Consider the following 24,366-nt stretch of genomic DNA (forward strand, 5'->3'; position numbering starts at 1 on the left):
GCTAATAACTGGAAAATCAGATAGTCCCTAGGTATTCCGCCATATTATCCACCTATCTTACGTCAACGAATAAGATGACAATGGATAAGGGCACTGGACCCAGGGAGCTTGGGTTTTAGCCCTGGTTCTGCCGATGACATGCTGAGACACCTGGGAAAGTCACTTCTCTCTGTGTGCCTCAGTTTCTCTATTTGTAGAGTAGGGATAATGATACTTCCCCAGCTATAGAAAGTGCTGTGGAGATCTATGGATGACAACCCCTATATAAGAGCTAGGTATTAATAATAAATATTTGAAGAAAAATAATCTTGTGAGTTATTTTAAATTAATCTCTTAATTTAATTTTTGTAATTGAGGGTTGAAGAGTATTTGTTGTTGTTGTTAATATTAATGAGTAAATAACAAACAGAAACATGCGTTTAGCCTATTTTCTGTTTGACCTCTCAGATAAAGGAATGCTGTCAAGACAGGTGGAACAAAAATGTGACCTACCTTTAAGAGGTACATGTATTTGTTCACACTGTCAAACTGCCAGCTTGTGTGCATACAGAACATGTACAGGGCACAGAACACAATGATGTGCTCTGCAGTGCTTTGACCCTACAGCACACCACAAGCAGCTCTCCATCATTCCCGCTCACTGTTGTGCCTGGCCGCTTTCATTCTTGAAATGAATGATCACATCAATCGCAGCTGAGTCAAAGAACTCGTTTACATGTGGGCCATTTGGAGGGCTTCTGAGCACACACTGAGCCTGTCTAATGAAAGCTCAAGTAGACAAGTACAGCAGCTCTGGCTGGAGCTAGCCAGGACTACAGTTCAGAAGAGCTAACAAGGGACAAAAACAGCTAAGCTTTGAATTTTAACATTCTTGAATACTGATGCCCTTCACAGCCACACCTATTTACAGACATTATCATCCCTTTTCCAGTTCAAGAATTGAATCCTATGCTCATATTGTGTAAAATGTTACATTTTGAAAAACTTTTGAAAATTTATTTAAACACTTCAAAAATCACTTCAAGTCACATTACATACAGAAAAGCCTACAGACAGTATGCAGAAATGTATAATGCAATACCTCACACATGATACAACGGAAATGATCCTTATACATGAGCAATGTTTCTCTTTCTTGACATTTTCTGAACACAGAACATTATGGTTGCACTTCCCCCCCCCTTATTTGGGGGTTCAGTGCAGTGGTTTCACTTTAAAACTTAGCTTGTACGGCCACACATACTCAGAGAGCATTAAACAAGCAGCCAAAACTCTCAACACAGACATGTAGCACAGAGGGGATCTCCCTGGTGTTCCAGAACAGTAGATAATGGGATTCTTGCTGAGGCTGTTCCACCAATGCACCCTGTACCAAGCTGTGATTTTTGCCATGTTATGTGCACGGAAAAATATTCTACTCATACAGCTGTAGGAAGGGAAGCACAGCTCTTGAGATGATGATAGGTGCAAGCATGCAGCCTATTCCAAGCCTGCTTACCCACACATTTTGGCTGGATTACCAACGGAAATTAAAAGTCACTTTAAATACTGAATATGTTAAACGTTTCCCCTTCTCCAAAAACACCTTAGTCTTTTTACAGTAGCTGCACTGTAAACGAATAGCAGGGAGTTATCACTACAGCTGTTGTGAGAAGGAAGATTCCTCCAAAGACGTTCACAGTAAATCCAGTGACTCCAAAAATGGTAGATACTTGAATGAAGGAAAACCTGGTAAGCAAATTTTACCTACAAAAAGATCTGTCGTACACCTTCTGATTTCCAATCTCAGAAGGCAGCCTGCAGTACACTTAGACTATTTCTCTTGACAAAATGAAGATGCGAGATTCTCTTCAGTGTTGTACATGCTAATGATTGCAAGGAAAGATTATTTTCCAAATGGGCTTCTGTTTGGTTCCCTCCCCACCTCCAATAAACTGCTTCCCATGTTAGAACAAAATGTCTCACTGGCTACTCAGGAAACTGTGCTGGGATTCTGGCTTCACTCTCTGAGATATAAAGTTGGGAGTTAATGGACCTTGTGTGAAGTTTGAAAACGGTCAGAACCTACTAGAGAGAGGTAGACATTGTCATTTACCTTCTAGTACATAACTGATAACTAGATGTATCTGCTCACAGCCACAACTGAAGCTATAGTATGGGGCAATGTACTGTAAATTAGCAATTCTAATTATCTGAATTTACTACAGCATAAAATATCTTAGAAAACAATTCAATTTATGCTTTCTATTAATGTACAGGGCTATTTTTGTAGCCAACAAAACTCTTCCAAGTCTGCATATGAGCTTGCTAGTACATACACAGTTCTGGATAAGAGGGAAATACTTGGATCATATCTGCCAAATTCAACAGGAGGAAGGGGGTAAAGAGATAGTTTGCCTCTTTGCAGTGACCCACAGAAAAGCAAAGCCTCCCACTGTGTGTGCGTGAAGAACCATACAATACTGCTACTTCGTAGGAGGTGAGAATTACACCAAAGAGTAAGCTGAACTTCACAAGTCTGCAGAATTATGGGGCATCTGACAGTACAGAATTAATGGGAACTTATGTTTCGAGCAGGGGTTCTCAACCTTTTTTTGAATCAGGTCCCACCTTTACATTTTTTGTTTGCCACCCACCCTAATAGTGAGAAGGATACTGCCACCTAGCGTTGCTAATGTGTTTGTATAGCAGAGACCAGGCAGATTGCCTAAATCAAAATGTAAGTCAAGTGGTACTATAAAAGCGCACCTAATCTGTCACTCAGAGTCTCAATGCCACTCGCTCAAGTTTGGCCCGGCAACCTGTCCATCATGAATTAAAAGGTTCGTTGTGCTACCGCCCCCCAGTTTGAAAACTGCTGCTTTGGAGAGCTAGCAGAAGGCTCAGCTGGGCAAAGTTAAGTGTAGATTATCTGAAAACCTATTGATTATCAGGTATCAGAGTAGCAGCCGTGTTAGTCTGTATCCGCAAAAAGAACAGGAGTACTTGTGGCACCTTAGAGACTAACAAATTTATTAGAGCATAAGCTTTCGTGGACTACAGCCCACTTCTTCGGATGCATATAGAATGGAATATATATTGAGGAGATATATATACACACATACAGTGTATATATATCTCCTCAATATATGTTCCATTCTATATGCATCCGAAGAAGTGGGCTGTAGTCCACGAAAGCTTATGCTCTAATAAATTTGTTAGTCTCTAAGGTGCCACAAGTACTCATGTTCTTTTTGTTGATTATCAGTTATAACTTGTTTCCTCCTTAAGTTGCCCCTTCCTTAGAGAAGCAGGAATCAAAGGAGCAGTGGAGGATAATGGGAGAAGTAATGGATGTAGATTCTTCCATTAATAATTACTGAGTCATTAGCTATTAATTACAAAGGCATTGAGAAATGTCAGTACGTTAGATATTTTATTTTATTTATTTTTAAAGGTGCTTTTTAGGCTACTAGAACTGTTACCAGCAATTTATCGTTCAAGTCTCTGGTTATTTACCCACAGATTTTTGGTTTGCTTTCTCTAAAGGAGGTAGTATTGTCTAGACTAGCAGAGCAGGGGACCATGCACAGACCAGAGTACTGTCTCAGTCAACAGCCCAGGGTCACATAGTGATTTATTCAATACCTCTGTGCCTCAGCTTCCTCATCTGTAGGCAGCAAGTAACATTTGCCTACATCCCAGGAATCCTACAAGAGACGGAGATCCTTGAATAGCAAGTACTATAGAGGTGACAAGTATTGCTTTACTTGCTGCTGAGAACTGAAACATCTGCCTTCCCTCTCCAACATGTACAAGAATAGCCAGGAAGCTGTTCAGACACCGCAGATATTGCTTACCACACATTATAACCCTTCCCCATAAGACATGAATTCCAATAGGAGCATTTTCCCGGGATCCAGGTAAAAGGAACAACATTCAGGATAAAATGTGAAGAATTTTATAGCACTTAGCAGATTTCAGCTCCCAGGAGGTGCTTTTGTGTTGGCATAACTTGGACTTAACTTTTCCTATGAAGTTTGTAATTTTGCCACAATGACTTTGCTGTGAATTGGTGAATCCCTGCTTCATTAAGAGCTTTGTCCTTTGTTACACCCTCACGTCTCCTCCAGCAAAGTCAGAGCCTTTTCTTATTTTCATGGCAAACATAAATGTTGACGTTAAAGGAGATATAATAATCTCAGTATTGACTGAACAGGAATAAGTCAGAGAAGACTAAATAAAGAGAGAACTCTTTGGCTTTTGCAGATGTGTCTCTAGATTTTGCTCCACACCGAGATCAGAACAATATTACCTAGAACTGGGTTTAAACAAAGTTATTAGTGTGATTTTCAGACCTGTTTTCCTGACCAAACTGAACAAGACTCATGCGAGATAAACGGATACAGATCAACCTTGCAAAATACTGACTCAGTTACCTGGGGCAAAGAACTTTGACATGTGAGTAAAATACCATCAGATTTTTCATTAGTCATCATTGTAAAAGCAATTTTGTGATTCTAAGGCAGTTACCATTATATGGTTTTCAGACAAACACTGGTCAAGAAAACCCAACTAGAACCGTGTTAGCAAAAAATGGAGTTTTAAAATGATGCTTCTAGGCTTTAGAATGCAGGGCTAACAGGTCATAAAAAAATATCAGAAATCTCAGAGAAATCATATGATTTGAAGTATAAAAGACTGCAGAGCTGCAAGACGGCCCGTCAGCTTAGAGGTCACTAATATCAAACACCATCGCAGCTGCAGCCAATAATCTCACATTACAGCTTGCCAGGAAGTGAAGTTTTTAGCACCTCTTTAAAAGGCAGTTCTGAAACCAATATGCAATACATTTAATCCCAAGTGTCAGCATGCGGATGAAGAAAAATGGAACTGCCTCTAAGAATGAACCTCTTCATCCCCCTGACAAAACACAGACGATGCATTTTTAAATGGAATGGTTTATTTTTCCTTTAAGTTAAATGATTGTATTCTTTATTCCTTTGTCAATGGAAGTTTCCAGGGCTGAAGGACAGGAGATATGAGGCAGCTATTTTCAGCTTACTGTAGTTGACCAAGTATAATATCTGATTAAAGAATGCAATAAGCGTACTTACCAAATATTTCCCCTCCGCTAGCATACTCTGTCACCAGATAAATCATCCTCTCCGTCTCCATAACCTGAACACACAAGGATACAAAGTGACAGCTAAAGAGACTGCCCAGTGTAAAAGGAAATGAAGCTAATTGGAATTTTCTTTTGTTACTTGTAACTTTGACACAAACCGCTTTCAGCAAATTAAAAAGAAGTGGATTGCAATGCTTTAGAGAGCAATGGCGGGGCGGGGAGGGGAAAAGAAGAATGATCATTAAAGGGGCTATTTTAAACACTACTTAAATCCTTCTGCATCCCACCCACAAAATATTCAGTTGCTAGTCTCCACTTGTTTCAAGAACCTCAGAGACTTCTCTGGGCTGCCAAGACTGAAAAGTTCACCTTCGGATTAATCATTCATCACTCTGAAACACTCAAATAACTAGGGACACTTTTTTCGAAAGGAGGGACTACCTGCCGAATTAGTAAATGACTTTCAAATGACTGAAGATCTATCAATCATAAAAGCGATTGGCTCAAGAGCTTTGCTCTAGGGAACCTTCACATTTAAGCGAGAAAACAATGCCAATCTTTATAAAAACCTTCCAGGGCTCTCAGTGGGCATGGAGCTCTCCAACAAATGAAGGCCAGTTACAGTATCAAAACTAGTTCTCCCGTTTTCAGCAAGCCAATTAAATGCCAAAATTAGTCCCTGGGAAAGGTCAGATAGTTCCACTACAAAGCTGACTTGCTCTAGTAGCCATAGAATAGATGACCAGGCCACAGTAAGTTTCTCTATGGACCCATCATGGTAACATCACCCCGGACGATGGGAGCTGCAGAGGTAGTTGCCCTGGTGATACCAGGGTATGCCAGAACAAGCCGAGGGTGCGGAAAAGGATTCCAGTTTAATTAAAAGGCACAGCCCCAAAATAACATGTTTTAAACAGGCCAATTTCTTGACCTCTTACTATCGACACTAAGAGCATTAACACTAAGAGAAGATTCCAAATCTAAACATTCTTTTAGCTTTTCATGCTCAGGGCTCAAAACACTCACCTCACCTGAACGTGGAGTAGACAGAGCAGAGCGGCTGAAGCTCCATGCTCCTTCCCACGAGGGACGGGGCAAGTCTGGGAGCAGATGGGTGTGGGGGCATCGATCCTTTCAGAGGAGGGACGTGTAGAAGAAGAGAACAAAGCAGCCTGGAGCCTCTGCTGCTATTTTAGGCCAGGGGAAGGGGAAGGAAAGCCAGGGAGAAAAGTGGCTGGAGCAGTTGCGTTTTTGCTCAGGATGGAGGATGAGAGTCAGGGAGTAAGGCAGCCCAGGTGCCACTACTGGTTTAACTGGAGGGAATGGATCTTCTAGCAGCAAGCTTCAAAGTGTGCCCACGAGTGTGTATGTGTGGGTGAGTCCACATGGGTAAGCTGGTGGATGTAGGTAAAAGAGTTTGAGGGGACACATTAAAAAATTAGAGAGTAATTCTCTGTTCGGATTTCCCTCTCCTTCCTTCCACTTCCCCAAAAATCCGAGAGAATTTTAGTATTAATGCATTTGCACAAAATAGAGGGGGAAATCTCTGGGGAAGTGGAAGGAAGGAGAGGGAAATAAGGATGTGAAAGGAAAGAGGGAGCACTGCACTCAAAGCATTGTGACAAGATCCAAGGGTGGGATTTTCAAAAGCATTTGACTGATTTAGGAGTACAAATCCCATCGACATGAAACCTGTACTCCTAAGTCACGGTTGTACTTGTGAACCTCCTTCCCCCAGGACTGATAAGAAAGCATGCAGAGATGCCCAGCTGGAACACTTGGCCTAAGAAAGGTCAGGGACAGAAAGCTACCTTTCAAATGTTTATTAAATAGGAAGTTGGCTGACAATGCACAATTACACGCAATACATTGATCTTTTACTATTTTAAATTGCATAGCAGTGGCTTTGGCAACAGTAGCTTTTATGGGCACGGCAGCACAGTTTTTCCACCATGGCTTCAAGGACTAGTCCTTGGGCAAGCTGATCTCTGGGAAATTTTCCAAGCCTCAATTATGCTATTAATTTTACGCATTGCTTGAAACTTGGACAACAAAAATTAAGGAAGTCAGTTTCATTTTCCAGTTATCAATGCTGAAACAGTTGGACTGCAAACCCTTCAGGTGAGCTTGGTTTAACATCCATGTTTCTGCAGGATTTTTAAAATCCTGAAAACACTGATTACATTTAACTTTTCCAGAAAGTCTAAATAGTCAGCTACATTTGAGATGACAGTTCCTCTCATGCTGAGAGAGACACTAAGCACGTTGGCTCTTGGTAAGAGTTTGGGCTTGAAACATGCAACCTTTAGATTAAAAAAAGGATGTCCAATCTGGACAACTGCAGTTCTTTAACCAGCAGGTTTTGTTTCTTTTCCCAGAAAAGCTAATAAATGAGTGTAGCAGAGACAAGCCCTTAGATTCAGAATGTGCTATCCAGCTTTACTCAATTGTCATGTGATGTGGTTAACAGTTGCCACTTAACAGTTACTCCACATATGTGCAAACAAAACATCTGGGTGTTTTTTACATCTTCCTGTTTCCAGGCAAACCTGGTCTCTTACATTTTTTCAGGTACTGGAGACACCTTCTCCTCTTGCATTTATTGGTTTTGAGTGTTACAAACCTAAAGAAATGTGCCATTCAGATCTTTAATGAATGGCTGGGGAGGAAAGGCTTTAATGACAAAAGGGCTTTGATTTCAGGTTTAGCAGGTGTTTTATAACAACCATGCACTATTTCAAAAATCAGAATAAAACTTCTGTGGAAAGCACCCCCTAGAACAGCCAGCTGAAAAACACCACACAGAGGATGCTGTGTTCTAACCCTGGCGGAGCGGAGACATGGCTGCCATCTCTCGGCGTATTCTCTCTGGGGCTTTATATTGTATAAAATAGGTTGACAAGAGCTTTTGGCTCAAAAAAGCGTTACAGGCACCAGCTCTTCCAGAGAGGATATTGCCTGTGCATTGTCACCCTGTACAACTCTTCAAATGGCTGTCACAGGCATCTCACACATGGCTCTTTGGCCAAGGTATCAAGTCATTAACCTTTTCCACCCGAGATTCTCAGTTTTAGTTCCTCTGAGTCTAAACAGCCACTGACTGCAGTGAGACAATAACTAGACGCAGCTTTGCCTCAAGCAGACAGCAGCTGTTTCTAGGGGAGGGCAGTCTCTACCAGTGCTCATGGTGTCCTCTCCTTGGCAAACATACAGAGCCCCCCATTAAATCACAGGGAAAATAAGCCCCTGAATATTGCAACCGATACACCAAATGTTCAAACTGTGTTGCCAGCCAGCAGAGACAAGTAGCTACAGACACCACAGCAGACTTTTGGTTCTAATGCATCTCTGGCAACCCAGTTCCTTCTCAGGCTAAACTTAATGCACGCCGAGCCTGAGAAGACAACGGCATTTTCCCTACTTCATGATCCAGCCCTCAGGAATGGCAGACAGACGAATGTGACAGTACACTCCATTGGCTCACACAGAAGCTGTCTCTGCTTTCCAATTTAATCCATTGTTTTTAAAGCAGGAAATAAAGGGATCCTACTTGTTAATTCTATTTCTGCATCTTCAGCTCAGCAGATTGTAGCTGAAAGGCAGTTCCGCTTCAGCCTGTCACCCAACAGGCAATATTGGCAGGATACAGGAAAGGGAGTCCTTTTCCAGATGGCCTGGTCAAGGAGGTCCAGGACCAGGACCTTTTACAAGACATTTAAAGTTTCACCAAGGGTTTAGTCCCCATTTAGTTCTCCATTCACTTCACTCAGGTGCCACATCACTTCTGGATCCCCTCTGTTGTCCTACTTGACCCTTTAGTGAGAGTGGCACCTCCAGAGCAGTATGTACAAACCCACACCTCTGCACAGAGCCGAGGGGCTCATCCCACACTGCATGCAGCGGGGACCTTTCCCTGGTGCTTTTTGCCAAGTAAGGAAAGCCAGAAAAGCTGGAGAAAAAACTGCAACAAAATACTGGAGTGATGCTACCACCGTTACTGTCAATGATCACCTTCCACTGAGGACAACACAGCTAGTCTAAACTGGGAAACTGAAAGGCGCACAATAGCCATAAACAAACGGAAAGAGGCTGCCCTCAAAGGACATTTGATCTTCCAGGAAAACAGAGGACTAGCGACTGAAACACTTTTTTTTTTTTGGGGGGGGGGGGGGGGGAGGAGGAGGAGGAAGAGTTGTTTTTTTAAATCAAGGTATTTTGTAACCCTGAAAATAGATTTTTTTCCCCCATATTTTACTCTATTGAAAGTACAGAAACAGCCCTATATGTGATGCTACTGCACAGGGTAAGCCTGTGGCATAGCCCGCACCAGGAGGGAAAAGCCCATTACACAATGCTCATACCTGATATAATCGGATAATATGCGGGTGGCAGAGCATCTTCATAATCTGAACTTCTCTAAAAATCTTCTTGAGGTTCTCTTCATCCAACTGTGTCTTGTCAATGATCTTTATAGCAACCTGGCAAAGAAAGAAAGAAATGGGTCACTCACTTAGTGACTATACAGAATTAAGTATTTGTATCACCATAGCGTCTAGGAGTTTCATCAAGGACCAGGGCCCCTTGGTGCTAGGCGCACACACAGAACAAACACATGGTCCCTGTCCCAAAGAGCTGACCATTGAAGAATTGTCTAGCTGATTCAGGAAAATTCTCCCACTTTAGTACAGACTACGCTCCAGCAACATGCAGGAGATGTATTTAATTTTCTGATCGTTAACGAGAAAAAAGAACGTATGCCACTGAAGTGTGCAATGCTGATCTTGGGGTTTCATGTTTTCCCCTCTTCCTATAGTATCTGAATGGTCACCCTAGCACCAGTGACTAGTTAGAAAAGAAGCTTCCTGGAATCCTGGATTGAGTCCCCAGAAATTCCCAGCTGCCATTTGTTCAGTTTACAAGTCAAAAGATGACTTGCAGCTTGTCGCCACTGCATCTTAATTAATATACAAGCAGCAAGGCTGTCAGGTTAAGTGCTGATGAAAGATGCCCAACTCAGCCTGAACACTGAAATCCTGTTTGTCAACAGAACAGGAACCGCACAGGCAGTGACACTGCAAGACACACACTTCATCCACCAACAACTTTCAGTCACCGCAGATCTGGACTGGACTTGAACCAGGGGTGCGCATCATTACCAAATCCCTAAGCCATAATGGGGGGGAGGGGGGGAGGAAGAAGAGAGAGAGAAGAAAATTTAAGGCACCTATGAAAATTGGTTTAATCTTATCTGGGACCACAAACACCTACAGTGTCTTAATCACACAGTTACGACCGGGTATCACTACAAGACAAAGTTAAGTTTGTTGGGGTACCTTAATTGTGCATTTCCATATCTTAGCATGTTTGATTTCTTTGATGTTGACCCTTAACAGTGAATTTCCTATGTTTATAATGTTTGGTGTTGGGATAATTACATCATCCCTGCAATATGTTTTACCCTAAATTACGGAGATTTACTCTCATCCTTAACTCTACTTTCACATAAAATTTTGCCTGGGAATGATAATTCAGATAGGAAGGCTCAAACTACAATCTTTACACTCCCAAGAAGTAGGATTATTTTAATTCATTTTATGAATGACACCTCAGTATAGAAATTGGAGAGGCTTCAAAGGGATAGGAAGTCAGTGAGAAAACTGAGGAATCAGCAAACTTTGTCAGCTTTGATCAAAGCAAGGTTGAGAACAGACGACTGGCAGGGTCAAGCCAGCAAAACCTTTCCACCTACAGTAAAACACAGCCAAGGAGTTCAACGTGCCAGAGAAAAATCACTGGTACCTTCCAATGCCTATCATCAGAAACCATGGGAATGGGATGTAAAGTGAGGGTGGGGGAGAGAAGGCTTATTTAATTTAAAAAAGCCTCAGCAGACAATAACAAAAAAGCCTTCCTTAATCTCAGTGTTTTCCCAAAAAGATTATTAATTCATGATCAACTGAAGCATCCGTCAGAAACCCACACAGAAGGAAACTGACAGCAGTGAAATTTACTTTGTGCTCTATTTTTGCATAACAAAATGTTACCCTCTACGTGTGGACTGGTGAACATCAGCACCGACAGGATGGTTTGTAAAAATCCCACTGTAGGCAGGTGGCCAGTTAGTTATGTGTTTGGACATTTAATTGTTCAGGTAAGATACTTTTTCATGAAGCACAACCTACAGTTTTTGATGTTTCTTATTTAGCAAACCTTACTACCTCCACCCAGCCGATCTTTAAAAATTCCACATCACAAAGAATTCCTTTGCTTCCACCCCAGACAGCCTCCTTCCCTCTGCTTTCCCATCACTTCTTTGCAGTGGCATTAAACTGCTCCTCTGCAGCAAGCCTCAACACCTATATGTGCCTGTATTTAAGGTATCAGTGCATCACATTCCAGAAGATGGAACTCCACATATATCACCACCTGCATAATCCAAAGTATATAGGTTGGAGATGGACACGTAAGCTGCCCTCTACCCTAGCCTCATTCAAACAAGTCTGAATCCCCATCTTGTTACATAAGCCGGAGTTTCATTCTCTGCATCTGTTTTCCTTCACAGAAGCTATCTAAGCTCACATGCCAGCTCCAGACCTAAAAAAAGCAACAAAGAGTCCTGTGGCACCTTATAGACTAACAGACGTATTGGAGATGTATCCAGACCTAGACACTGTGTTATGTTTGATCGTGCTGCCCAACTGCATAGAAACTGGGTCCTCATTGTTATCAAACTGGCATCAAAGGCAATGTGAATGATCCATCAGCTTCTAAAAGATGGAGATGATTTCTGCTTAGATGGAGAACATTTAGTTTGTGATGAAAATCAGTTTAATCTCATGCCTGACTTTTTAATAGGTGCTCATTAAAAAGTTAGAAGCTATTTTTAAACAATGAAAAAAAGTGATTAGGTGAAAAACAAAGTCAATTTTTTGAATGCCAGGGTAAATTGTCTTCTAAAAAGTCCCATGCTTGTCTATGCATACAGAAGAAGTGTTTCTTCTCTTGAACTCCTTTCTACTTATCTGATCCAGTAGTAATATGTAGGCAGAGCACACAAGACTCAAGGTTCAGATCAGAGACAAGAGTCAGGTCTACTGTCTGAGGCCAAAGAACATACCCATCACGAAACATTTCCCCTCTAGTGCTCATGGGATTTGCCTGTGGAAACCCTACAAGGGTATAGTGCTGGCTACACAAATATGCCAGGAAACTGAAATAGGCAGGCACTTCCTGAAAAGTAACACTGCATTTTCCCAATTTTGAACTACGCTTTTAAAATATTGAGCTACACTGGAAAAATTAAAAAGCTCTGTTAAAGTGTGCCAGTAAAGGGGCTGGGCTTTGATCAGATGACAGCAACATGTGTCCATCATACATGGAAACAGATTGTTTAAGTGAAAGCACCTGGATAAAGGACAGACGTCTGTTCTACAAACTGTTTGAGCAGCTGCACGCTGCTATAGTCTGAAGGGAGAAAAGCTAGCTCTCACCGCATCGCTATCCACAAACCATGCCAGAGTAAAAGGATAAGCAAAATGGAGTCTGCTCTCAAAGACAGAAAGGAATACACCGACACATGCTGCGGGCATCTGTAGCAATGCTGCAAAGTCAAAACCCTCCGCAGCACACATCCACACACAAAATATGCATGGTCCACTCTAACCAAAACCCCACCCTACTAAAAAATAACCAGGACACTTGGCAATGCAAGAGTGACCGCTACAGTGTGCCAACAGGTGATGAACAAAAATGAGTCCATGATTTGGGGATCCACCAGCAAATTTTCTGTTTAGAGTTGGCATTTCACACTAGAAAAGAACCACAATACAACATTCTGTGGTGGTATTTCTTTGATTTTCTAGTGTTATTTACAAAGACAGCCAATTGCAAGGAAGGGTAGATACCATAAGCCACCAAGTCAGAGTGGCATGGACACACACATAGCAACACCCTTGTAATGATGTTCCCGAAATTTGATTAAAAGCCAGACCACAGCCATACAGCAGACCAAATGCCACATTTTTTGCAATACTGAAAATTCTCTGCAGATTCCTCATTTTGGCCAGAAACTCATTCCTGGGATGATAGGGCTTCAGAAAGCCCAATGGATTCCCCCTGTCCCTTTGCTGGGAGGCTGTCAGAACAGGGAGTAGCAAGATACCAAGAGGCCCCACTTTGGATTTCATTTCAATATTTTATAAAAAATGTTAAAACCACACAGAAGTGATTGTTCGAGGAGATGTGATTTACCTAACTACATTAAAAACAATCAAACACTGAACTGGAGAAACTGGAAATCCCAACTATAGAACAGCTTGTCTGTAGAAGACTACAACATTTGCTTAGAGGGCAAGCATTTCACATACTGGGACATGCCATGTCAACGGACAAAGAAACCGCACTGGCACGAGATCTGAAACACACATTCACTATTTGGAAGTAATCTGGGAAGCCAGAGAACAAGATCCCCATCACATTATGAGTTGCATATTCCTACCAAATGCTGCTCTCAGTTGTGGAGAGAGGGGGAGAGAGGAACGGGTTGCAGGCTCTTTCAAAATCTGCATTCCAACAGTAAGATTGTCCTGAGTCCCATGAGCACAGCTACATGAGATAGAACAACTTTATTTGTGGTTAGAGAAAGCTCACCCAGGTCCTTTCCCAAAACAGCTACAGCCCTACAAGAGATAGACCTTTTAAGTCTTAGCATTACCCAACAGTTCTATAGCTGCATCCACAATACTAGTTAGCAACCAGTGGTATCACCCCTAATAGCTCTGTTTTAAATGCAAAAAGGTCCTGGGGGCAGTGGCTGCTTTTGAAAGGGGGAAAACAGAGGTAAAATGTAAAAACACAGAGAATATGTTTCATAGTTACTTAGGATCCTTGAATCAGGATAAATAACGGCTAGCTGAATAGCTATGGGATTAGTGTGCATGAAATTTCACATCCGTGTAGCACTACAGACTACATGAGTTAAGGGCTTTACTCTGGCATTCGCACCTTGAATGCAACAGACTCATATTGCATGTGGAACTGAATGTTACCATAGCAAACTGTAAACAGGCAGGTAAACATAAGGCTTAAAACACTAAAGAACATGCCTAACAGAGGACATTTGCTACCTTGGAATTGAACACTTGCTCTATCATGGGAAAAGCACTTTTCAAAAGAGAAAGAACAGCCAGATGAGAGGAGAATCCAAAATACCCCAGAGACCAGGGGTCGGACTGTAAGCTCCACTAGGCAGGAACATGTCTGTGTGTCCTGTACAGCAGCAAGCACATTGTCACTGCTCCGCTAATGAGCTATAATTAATAGTAAACAATCATAAGAACGGCCACACTGGGTCAGACCAAAGGTCCGTCTAGCCCAGTATCCTGTCTTTCGACAGTGGCCAATGCCAGGTGCCCCAAAGGAAATGAACAGAACAGGTTAACATCAAGTGATCCATCTTCTGTCGCCCATTCCCAGCTTCTGGCAAACAGAGGTTAGGGACACCATTCCTGCCCATCCTGGCTAATAGCCATTGATGGACCTATCCTCCATGAATCTATCTAGCTCCCTTTTGAACCCTGTTATAGTACTGGCCTTCACAACATCCTCTGGCAAAGAGTTCCAGAGGTTGACAGTGCGTTGCATGAAAAAAATACTTTGTGTTTGTTTTAAACCTGCTACCTATTAATTTCATTGGGTGGCCCCTTGTTCTTGTATTATGAGAAGGAGTAAATAACACTTCCTTATTTACTTTCTCTATACCACTCATGATTTTATAGACCTCTATCATATCCCCCCTTAGTCGCCTCTTTTCCAAGCTGAAAAGTCCCAGTCTTATTAATCTCTCCTCATACAAAAGCCGTTCTATACCCCTAAATCATTTTTGTTGCCCTTTTCTCAACCTTTTCCAATTCCAATATATCTTTTTTGAGATGGGGCGACCACATCCACACACAGTATTCAAGGTGTGGGTGTATCATGGATTTATATAGAGGCAATGTGATATTTTCTGTCTTATTATCTATCACTTTCTTGATGATTCCCAACATTCTGTTTGCTTTTTTGACTGCCACTGCACATTGAGTGGATGATTTCAGAGAACTATCCACAATGACTCCAAGATCTCTTTCTTGACTGACAAGGAGAGCGGTGGCACCTTAAAGACTAACAGATTTATTTGGGCATAAGCTTTCGTGGGTAAAAACCCACTTCTTCAGATGCATGGAATGAAAATTACAGATGCAGGCATTATATAATGACACATGAAGAGAAGGGAGTTAGCTCAGAAGTGGACAGCCAGTGTTGACCGGGCCAATTCGATCAGGGTGGATGTAGTCCACTCCCAATAATAGATGAGGAGGTGTCAATTCCAGAAGAGGAAAAGCTGCTTCTGTAACGAGCCAGCCACTCCCAGTCCCTATTCAAGCCCAAATTAATGGTGTTAAATTTGCAAATGAATTTTAGTTCTGCAGTAATTTTCACTCCATTCATCTGAAGAACTGGGTTTTTACCCACGAAAGCTTATACCCAAATACATCTGTTAGTCTTTAAGGTGCCACCACTCTCCTTGTTGTTTTTGTGGATACAGACTAACATGACTACCCCGTTTCTTGAGCGGTAACAGCTAATTTAGACCCCATCATTGTATATGTATAGTTGGGATTATGTTTCCCAATGTGCATTACTTTGCATTTATCAACATTACATTTCGTCTGCCATTTTGTTAATAATAATAAACAATAATAATTAGCAAAACATTAACTCAGCCAATCACCTGGATGTTCCCTAAGCCTTTTCTTCCATCAGTTATGAAAACTTACCCTCCACCAAAACTACTTTATGGTTCCATATACAGTAGAACCTCAGAGTTATGAACACCTTGGGAATAGAGGTTGTCTGTAACTGAAATGTTTGTAACTCTGAACAAAACATTATGGTGGTTCTTTCAAAAATTTACAACTGAAGATTGACTTAATACAGCTTTTAAACTTTACTGTGCAGAAGAAAAATGCTGCTTTCCCTTATTTTTTTTAGTAGTTTACATTTAACACAGCACTGTACTGTATTTGCTTTTTTGGGGGGGGGTATGGGGAGGCGGAGGAGGGGGGGTCTCTACTGCTGCCTGATTGCGTACTTCTGGTTCCACTGAGGTGTGGGTTGACTGGTCAGTTTTTTACTGTATTTGTGGAATAGAAATTTCAAGTGTACATTTTTAAAGTTCCTCAAATAAAATATACAGATGACAGTTTTCTGCTTAAAAATATTATTGGTTAAAGCCAGTCAGTTTTGTAGTAATTGCACCCACCACACCTCCATATCCTCAAAGTCTGAACTTCCACCACACCTTCCAAAAGATCTCCTCCAGTGCTGTAGTTGCAGAGTTCAGGAGTACGGGGTAGACAGTACCCGGTAGACAGCACAATGCCCTCTGCCCATCCCCTAGAATTCTACCTTCATGCTGACAAGCCCAGGAGGAGATCATCTCCCCTCAGTCTCTATGGGGACTGTTGTGGGGAGAAAGTTACCGTAGTGAGAAATGACCAAGACTGAACAAACCTGTCCAGTTCACCAAAAGGTTCATACACCTCAAACAAGGTTTGCTTTTGTTATGAAGTTCTGTAAAGCTCCCCTCCTGACTCAAAGCACAGCCCGGAGATCTGAACTGCAGCTTGGCACTCGGGACATAGTTCTATTAAGGGTCGCTCCTGACAATCTGATAGACTCCGAAGTTTTGAAGTTACGGATTTCAAAGAATAAAAGAGTAAGTGCTTTATCTAAGCATCACAGCACTGGATTGCTGGGAAGCCCAGGTGGGGTGGGGGGTGGCTCTTGACTAGGTACCAGGGTCTTTACTTCAGATTTTAAAATAGTGCGGTTGTGTACAGTAATGCCCTAGAGTCACTGAGGGTGTCTACTACAGTAAAAATGGCAGACAACCCAGGGCAAGCTGTTGGCAGATTCTGAGGTCTCAGGCTCACATGGGAATGGCAAGACTGTCACATGCACACGAAAAATTCCAGCTCTGGTTTCAAAAGTCACTCCTGCTTGAAATGACAATATCCAGCAAACCAATCTGGTCACTGGGATTAGAAGCGGCTGCCTGAAACGGAGTTAGAGCTGAGGGACAGGGTGAAATGGCAAAAAATTAGGCCCCTTTCTCCACTTCCTAAAATTGCAGGGCACTAACAAGCTGTGATTAATGAGGTGACAAATTGCTGCTGTCATGTTCTAGGCTTGCAGCATTCTTCAGAAGAGTAACCTCCGTTGTGCAGCAAATATGTGAGCAGTGCAGATTTTCATTAGTTACACTTTTGATAAGCCTACAATATGTGGTAAAGAGGACAGCGCTGAATGGCAGACTGGAAAACTAAAGGAGTCACATGGGACTCAAAGATCTCACAATCACATTCTTTTCGCTGAGAGGATTTTCCCAGTAAGAACAAGCTTTTGTAAAGCTTAAAAAAAGGGGGAGGGGGAGAGGGACTTTCTTCAGATGGTGGCAGCGAAGATGGCCCTGAGAGCTATGAGAAGTTTAAAAGGACAGCACTGTACATGGGAATAGGTAGAGTATTCCTAAGCAGCTTTATGTTTTTTAAAGTCACATTTCTGAAGCTATAGATCTGCTTTAGGGAAATCGGACAAAGCCATATAGCACAGCTGTGTTAAGCTGGGGGACATTTCATGGCCCAATGCAGGACAGATACAGATAGTATATTTTGGTCAGTGTCTCAAACCAGAATAACTGAATTATTACGCTCTCCTCTCTGACATCTGACTGATTACATTAGGATTTGGTTGGCTATGTTACACGACAGTACGTGAGAGATATGAACTCATTATCCAGCTGCACTGCTGTGGACTTAATACACTATCTTTAATAAAAATATATCAACCACAAAAAATAATTGCGGTCACAAAGGGGACATAGAAAAATACCAGCTAGAAGAGCTATGCTGTTGTAGCCGCGTGGTTCCAGGATACTAGCAAGAGAAGGGGGTGAGGTAATCTCTCTTGTCACACTTTCAAGCCAGAAGACCTATCCTTTAAATAAATGTTTGTACTCAAAGTTTAATCCAATGGAAATGCCCTTGAACAGACCAACACAGTCACTTAAACAAGAGACTTGGCACTTTCTAAATAAAGGTTCTGCACAGACAAACGCTTTGGGTACCAGAGGTACATAATATAAGAAGATCATTGTCTCTTGGGAAAAGTCTGGGGGAAGTTACCTGTGCTACAGACCCAGAAAACACAGAGCTTCCCTAGGAGCTTGCAAGAGGCAATGAGGGTTAAGTTGGTACAGGTCAATTTCCACGTTATCTCTCAGCATGGAAGCAAGAAGGGCAGAGGGGAAGTTGGGGGCTTAAACAACGAGGAGTCCAGTGGCATCTTAAAGACTAACAGATTTATTTGTGCATAAGCTTTTGTGGGTTAAAAACCCACTTCTTCAGATGCATGGAGTGAAAATTACAGATGCAGGCATTATATATGACACATGAAGAGAAGGGAGTTACCTCACAAGTCATCTGTCAGTATATAATGCCTGCATCTGTAATTTTCACTCCATGCATCTGAAGAAGTGGGTTTTTAACCCATGAAAGCTTATGCCCAAATAAATCTGTTCGTCTTTAAGATGCCACCGGACTCCTTGTTGTTTTTGTGGATACAGACTAACACGGATACCCCTTGATACTTGGGGGCTTAAGAGCATTTTCAAAGAGACAAATAAAGTTGTTTTCTCCATGCTGGCATTTCCCGGCAGCCTAGTCTCCTTCCTCATTATAGATGATTCAGGTTTTCACCACAGTAAAACTGGCTCTGACCACATCAGCCAAGCTGACTTCCTCCAAGGCCTAGTCACAGGGAAACAACTGAAACCAATGCTACCCTCCCTCAGAATGACAAGTCTCATCAAAAACTACCCCCTCTCCCAGAAAGGGGTGGGGAAGATTCTTTTCACAATGGTTGGCCAGTGAGCCCGAGCACTGACAAAAAGCACCACACCATCTCGCATGACACCTTGAGCACACCAGAAGGTGGAAGGTAGCAACGTAGGAGGGAATTAGCTCTCCTTAGTTCAGCCACTGAAAACTCACACAGGGAGGAAGTGCTGCTCACCTCATGGAACCAGAATTATGTCTCTATTCTCAGACATTGACATGGATACTGATCCCTGCCACAAGGCAAGTTAGAAGAGGCTTGTGAGTTAATCTGAAACCTTGGCCTGAAATACAATAATGTATTGTTCCTATACCATGAGATGGTTCACATGGTAGGGACTCTCTCTACTGATCATACGAGGTGCAGCCTTCTGTTAACCTCTGGCTATGTCTACACTGAGTGGCACAGCTACGGCACTGTAGCTATGTCGCTGTAGCTCTGTAGTGTAGACACTTCCTACAGCAACACAAGGGGTTTTTCTATCGCTTAAGGACCTCCAGCTCCTTAAAGCCATGGTAGCTAGGTTGAGAGCATTCTGCCATCAACCTAGCTGCATCTATACCGGAGGTTAGGAACTTAAATTTTATTTCCCTAACGAGTGCCTGTTCATTTCATGAGCTGCATAATGAAATGTTCAAGTGGGTGATTAACTGACTTCTCCATGATGTCTAATGGCAATTCCTCCTTACAGATTTTTGGATCATTAGCTCCCTTAGAAGGGTTGCAAGAAAAATGTCCATCAATTGCACTGTTTTACATAAGAAACCATTTCAATCCTCATTAACCTACTTTCTCCAGCTGTCCCAATATTGTTCTAATACCCTGGCGTGGCACTGAACTACATTCGTACTCTGCCTGGAGAAGAGGTAGTGGGCAAGATTTCCAAAAAGTGCTTAAGTGACCTAGCAGCCTAACAGGACTTAGGCTAAGTCACTTAAGCACTTTTTGGAAATCTTATCTGGCTGTCCTAACAGTACTCACAGGTTCAGCCTTCCTACAGATTACATAATAAGGCGGGGGGGGAGGGGGGGGGTTGTGATTCAGCCAGAGAGAGAAACGAGAGAGATTTTAAAAGTTCACAACAATAAATTAACACTCACTGATCAAATCAAGATCTTTGCTCTGCCTCGTTGCCTTTCACCTTCCCACAACTACTTCAACACCATAGATTTTACTCTCGGCTTTTAGTGAGCTATATTGCAAGAGCATATTAATGTTTCCATGGGATGCCTCCGGTGATTTGTAGTGGGACATGGAGGCATTACTTACGTGTATGATATTTGCACAAAGAGGTCTTAATCAAGATCAGGGCCTCATCATACAAACATGTAGTAAAGAGAAACTCCCTGTCCTAAAGCATATACTATCTTGGTTCATTAACAGATGCTACAGCTGGGAAAGGTGAAGATGGAAGATAGGATAATTCAAGCATATTTTCATATAGACTAGCTGTGTGCAAAATATAACCCACTGCCTACCGAGCCACCCATCGCTGACAAAAATGTAGTTTAAGTTCTGTAGTGACCTTCATTAGTTACTATTTCACAGCAGTTTGGAGGCTTCTGAAAGGAGTTGGCACTATCAGCCTAGTTCTCAATAAACAAGTATTCACATCTCTCTCAAACACACACACACACCCCCACCTCAATCAATGTTCCTGTGGGCAGTCTCAGGAAACAAGGCACGGGTTGGATCGATACGAATGATAAACTACATCTCTATTCTCAGAGGACCACCTTCCAGGGCAAAGTTGAGGTGCACGGGCTAAGCAATGTGAGGAAGCTTACACTGCTGTTGCTTATGCTGTAAAGTACCGACTCTGTGGAGACAGCACATCAGTTTCCATTGCTGATAACCCAGCTTCTTCACCTGCATTGAATTCCTATTTTAGCTTCAAAGACAAAAGTAGCCCCACACTGATAATGAGCATCAGAAGAAGTGTGGGCAACTCAGGTTTCACACTGCAAAAGAAAGGAACATTCATGGTGAAGGAGCCAGAAGTAATAAGACTTCCACAATATTCCTTTACCTATCTGAAAAGAGAACTCCTCAGGAGCCCTATACAGCGTGCTGAAAGCTGGCGAGCACCCACTCTCAGACCTTCTGTTACCATGTAAAGTATGTGGGGAGTACATTAAATGAAGTGTAAATCAGACTACAATTAGAAGTGGAACAAAACCATAATCCAATTTCTTAAAAAGTGAAACACTAAAACAAAATACATCTGAACAATTAACAATTCCATTATCAAAAGCTAATGAAGCTTACAGATTATAAAAAACCATGCCAGCTCACAGCATACGTGCTGCTACCAATTAATAAAGTGTTCCTTCAATTTCTAAAACATTTAAGTGTTTTCTCACTCCCTTGGATCAGACTAAAATTTAACCTAATAATTTGAGAAACAAATTATTATATAGGAGAAAGGTTATTTAAGCTCTAGACAGCAATTTAGGTGAAGAAGATACCTCTTCAAACTGAGAATTGCACTTTGGGGTCTTGCTCTCAACAGCCCAAAACAGGGGGTTTCAGGGTGGTTTTCACTTGAGTGGTGCTCTCTATTTTTTGGATTCTAGCGCCATATCAAGAGTGTGTGAATTTGCCAGGCAAAAAGCATTGGAAATTTCAACTGCAAAACACTATAAAGGAAAAATAGACTGCGAGGCTACCAAGGGAGAGGCACTGAAATGCTACATGGAGAAGCCCAGAAAAAATGTTCCCTTATCACGGATATTGACAATCACTCACTGCGCTGAACATGAAATCATAACGGAGAAAAACTACATTTAGGACAAAAACAGCCACTCAACATTTTCAGTGCAAGTCTCATGGCAGGACAAGCAACCATGGAATGTTAACAAAGATATTAACTCTTGGGGCCACCAACCTAATGCAGCAGCAGGATTGTATTCAGAAGAGCTTCAGCTCTCGCAGTCCTCTCAGTTTGTATGACCTAATGCAATCCAGTATGAGGAACCCTTTTACTATGGTTAAAACCAACCTCCTGGGGCCTCCCAAAGCCTTTGGGTCTTATAACTGCCTGCCTTGCATCCAAGGAATCTGTCTCTGCAGTGTTATCGCTATGGCACAGTGAAGGCAAAATACTCTTCCAACTTATAAAGCTCAGAATCAGCCTTGGGTTTAAAAACCAAAGACTGATCCAGCAGGACTCATTTTTAAGAGCACAGGTGACAGTCTTGGACTGCTCAATACTAAGTGCTCTGCCATTGTGCTCCCAAATAGGACAGTGCTGAGATAGTTCTCATAGCTGCTCAGACGGCTCCCAAAATATAAAGACTTAGCTACAGGCAGGAAGGCTTTAAAGCAGCCACACTCCTCAGAATAAAACAACTCTGAAAGGCTTGGCACCTAAAAAAAAAAAAAAAAGGCACAGAATTTCCATTCCGCATGTTTTAAGGCCTGAACACTACTCTGGTCAGTCTTCATTATGGTACAAGAACAGGTACTAAGTGATCCAAGGACTGGAAATGTGGCAGCAGTGGCACAGAAGAGAGAATAAGTAGAAATACGAAACCCGCTTTCTTTAGGCAAACAGAGAGGCAGTAGCAGGGAGCAGAGGAGAGAGCCTGATGAACCTGCATATAGAAGAAGCGACAGCTGCAAAATCAGGTGGGACAGCAGCCAGAAGGAACATGGAAAGGGGAGCACAGCACGCCAGGATAAGTAATACGGAAGAGCAGTACCTGAATATAGTCAGAGGAAAGCAGGGGACACTCAATAGATAACGCAGGAAAGAAACAGCTCCTCCTAGTGAAAGCTTAGACTGATTTTGAAATCGACAAAATCACTATCTACCTAGCGCTAAAGGAACAGACAATAGTGAAATAAAAAGTGATGGCGCCATTTCAAGTATTCCTGACAGACTTCAGAAGACCATAATTGCGCCAGTCACTATGCAGTCAAGCATTGAAAAGTCTCTTCTTGGTATCTGTCATCCTGCCAGGAGATGGGCTCAGGGTCTGCAAATTAACTGCTAAAACACCTGATCCCATTGACTTTAATGGGACAAGGATGTGACCTTATGTGCATATTAGTGGCTGTGTAATGAAGATGAAATGGAAATATTGAGCAGAAAGTTAAATTGCATCCCAAACATTTTCCTTTTTAAAGAGCAGACCTTGAGACTGCCGGCTTTGGCTAACTCCAGCTTTCTCCTTTCCAAGCTTCCAAAAACCACCGTCATCATTACCAAGTCAACAGCCAGAAACATTTAAATTGCTCTTTTTTGACCCATAATTTCCCAAAGTAGGTCAGGGCTGAATGTCATTATTGGGTTTTTCATTCTTTCAAACCTATTGCAGTGCAATAAGCCGGCAGAGATGTAGTAACGGAGGCAAAATGCTGCAATAAATTTCAGAAGCACATACAACTTCTACTTTTGAACTGTTGTGTTACTAAGAATGTTTGTACTCCTACAGCGTTCAAAGGACATCTCAGAAGGCAAACAGACCAAAGATCTTACTGAGTGATTGTTTAATCATCAAAAACATAGCTGCCTGGAGAACAGAACCAACTCACTATTCCACACAAGCGCAGTCTGCTAATGCAGCTATGCTCTAATGTTAGCTATCACTTTACACGCATGCATTAAAGACCGGTGGGATCTCTCCACTGGAAGACAAGGTTTACAACAAATTAAAACCCTCTTCCATTGTCATTCAGACACAAAACATCGAACAATATAGAGGAACAACAACAAAAGGGGTGGGGGAGGGCATTTGCTTTAAAAGCTAGTCCATATCAGATATAGGGTAGGAGAAAGGCAGGCCAGAATATGAGAGTAATGAAAATAACCCACTATGATTGCAAAGAGATGAGTTCATGAACCAGCTAATAGCAAATGCTGAGTTAGTGCTAAAACCTCTTCCAGTAAAGGAAAGCAAAGAAATGGGAAGTCAGAGGATTACATGCAACCCTATATCAGCAACTAACAGTGCAGGGCTGGGGACCTGAAAGGACATGCTGTGCTTTTTCCAACATTTATTGGAAAAGTTCCTGGGGAGGATTTTAAAATAGCAAATGTTAATTCACTACCAGTAAAGAAATCACACATTTTCATTACTAGACTCTTGCTTTCTAGTGACAATTACAGTGATGTTCATCAAAACATGTGTACTTGCTATTTAGAAATGTGATGCCTACTTGGATGGCTGCACAGGTGCATATTTGTGCTAAGTATAGAAATCTCATATTATGGTCATAATTATCCCACGTAAATGTGCATAATGGGCACAATACTACTCCCAAACAGAAGTGCTATTGGTGTAACTTCACCCATAGCAGGGTGTGATACTACACCC

At 42.0% G+C, this 24,366-nt stretch overlaps 1 protein-coding gene across 7 annotated transcripts in view; it reads right to left on the reverse strand.

The window, feature by feature from the left end:
* SIK3 (SIK family kinase 3) overlaps positions 1-24,366 on the reverse strand; it is a 148,401-nt gene that overhangs the window by 59,391 nt on the left and 64,644 nt on the right. For all 7 annotated transcript variants that reach the window (XM_054004830.1, XM_054004829.1, XM_054004835.1 and 4 more), the window contains exons 2-3: positions 9,469-9,585; positions 5,097-5,160 (exon numbers count right to left, since the gene is read on the reverse strand). In XM_054004830.1, the coding sequence (XP_053860805.1) occupies positions 5,097-5,160; positions 9,469-9,510 (106 nt within the window). In that variant the 5' untranslated portion in view covers positions 9,511-9,585. The remainder of the gene's footprint in view (positions 1-5,096; positions 5,161-9,468; positions 9,586-24,366) is intronic.

The sequence above is a fragment of the Malaclemys terrapin genome, chromosome 15 (genome assembly GCF_027887155.1).
Source record: "Malaclemys terrapin pileata isolate rMalTer1 chromosome 15, rMalTer1.hap1, whole genome shotgun sequence".
NCBI lineage: Eukaryota > Metazoa > Chordata > Testudines > Emydidae > Malaclemys > Malaclemys terrapin.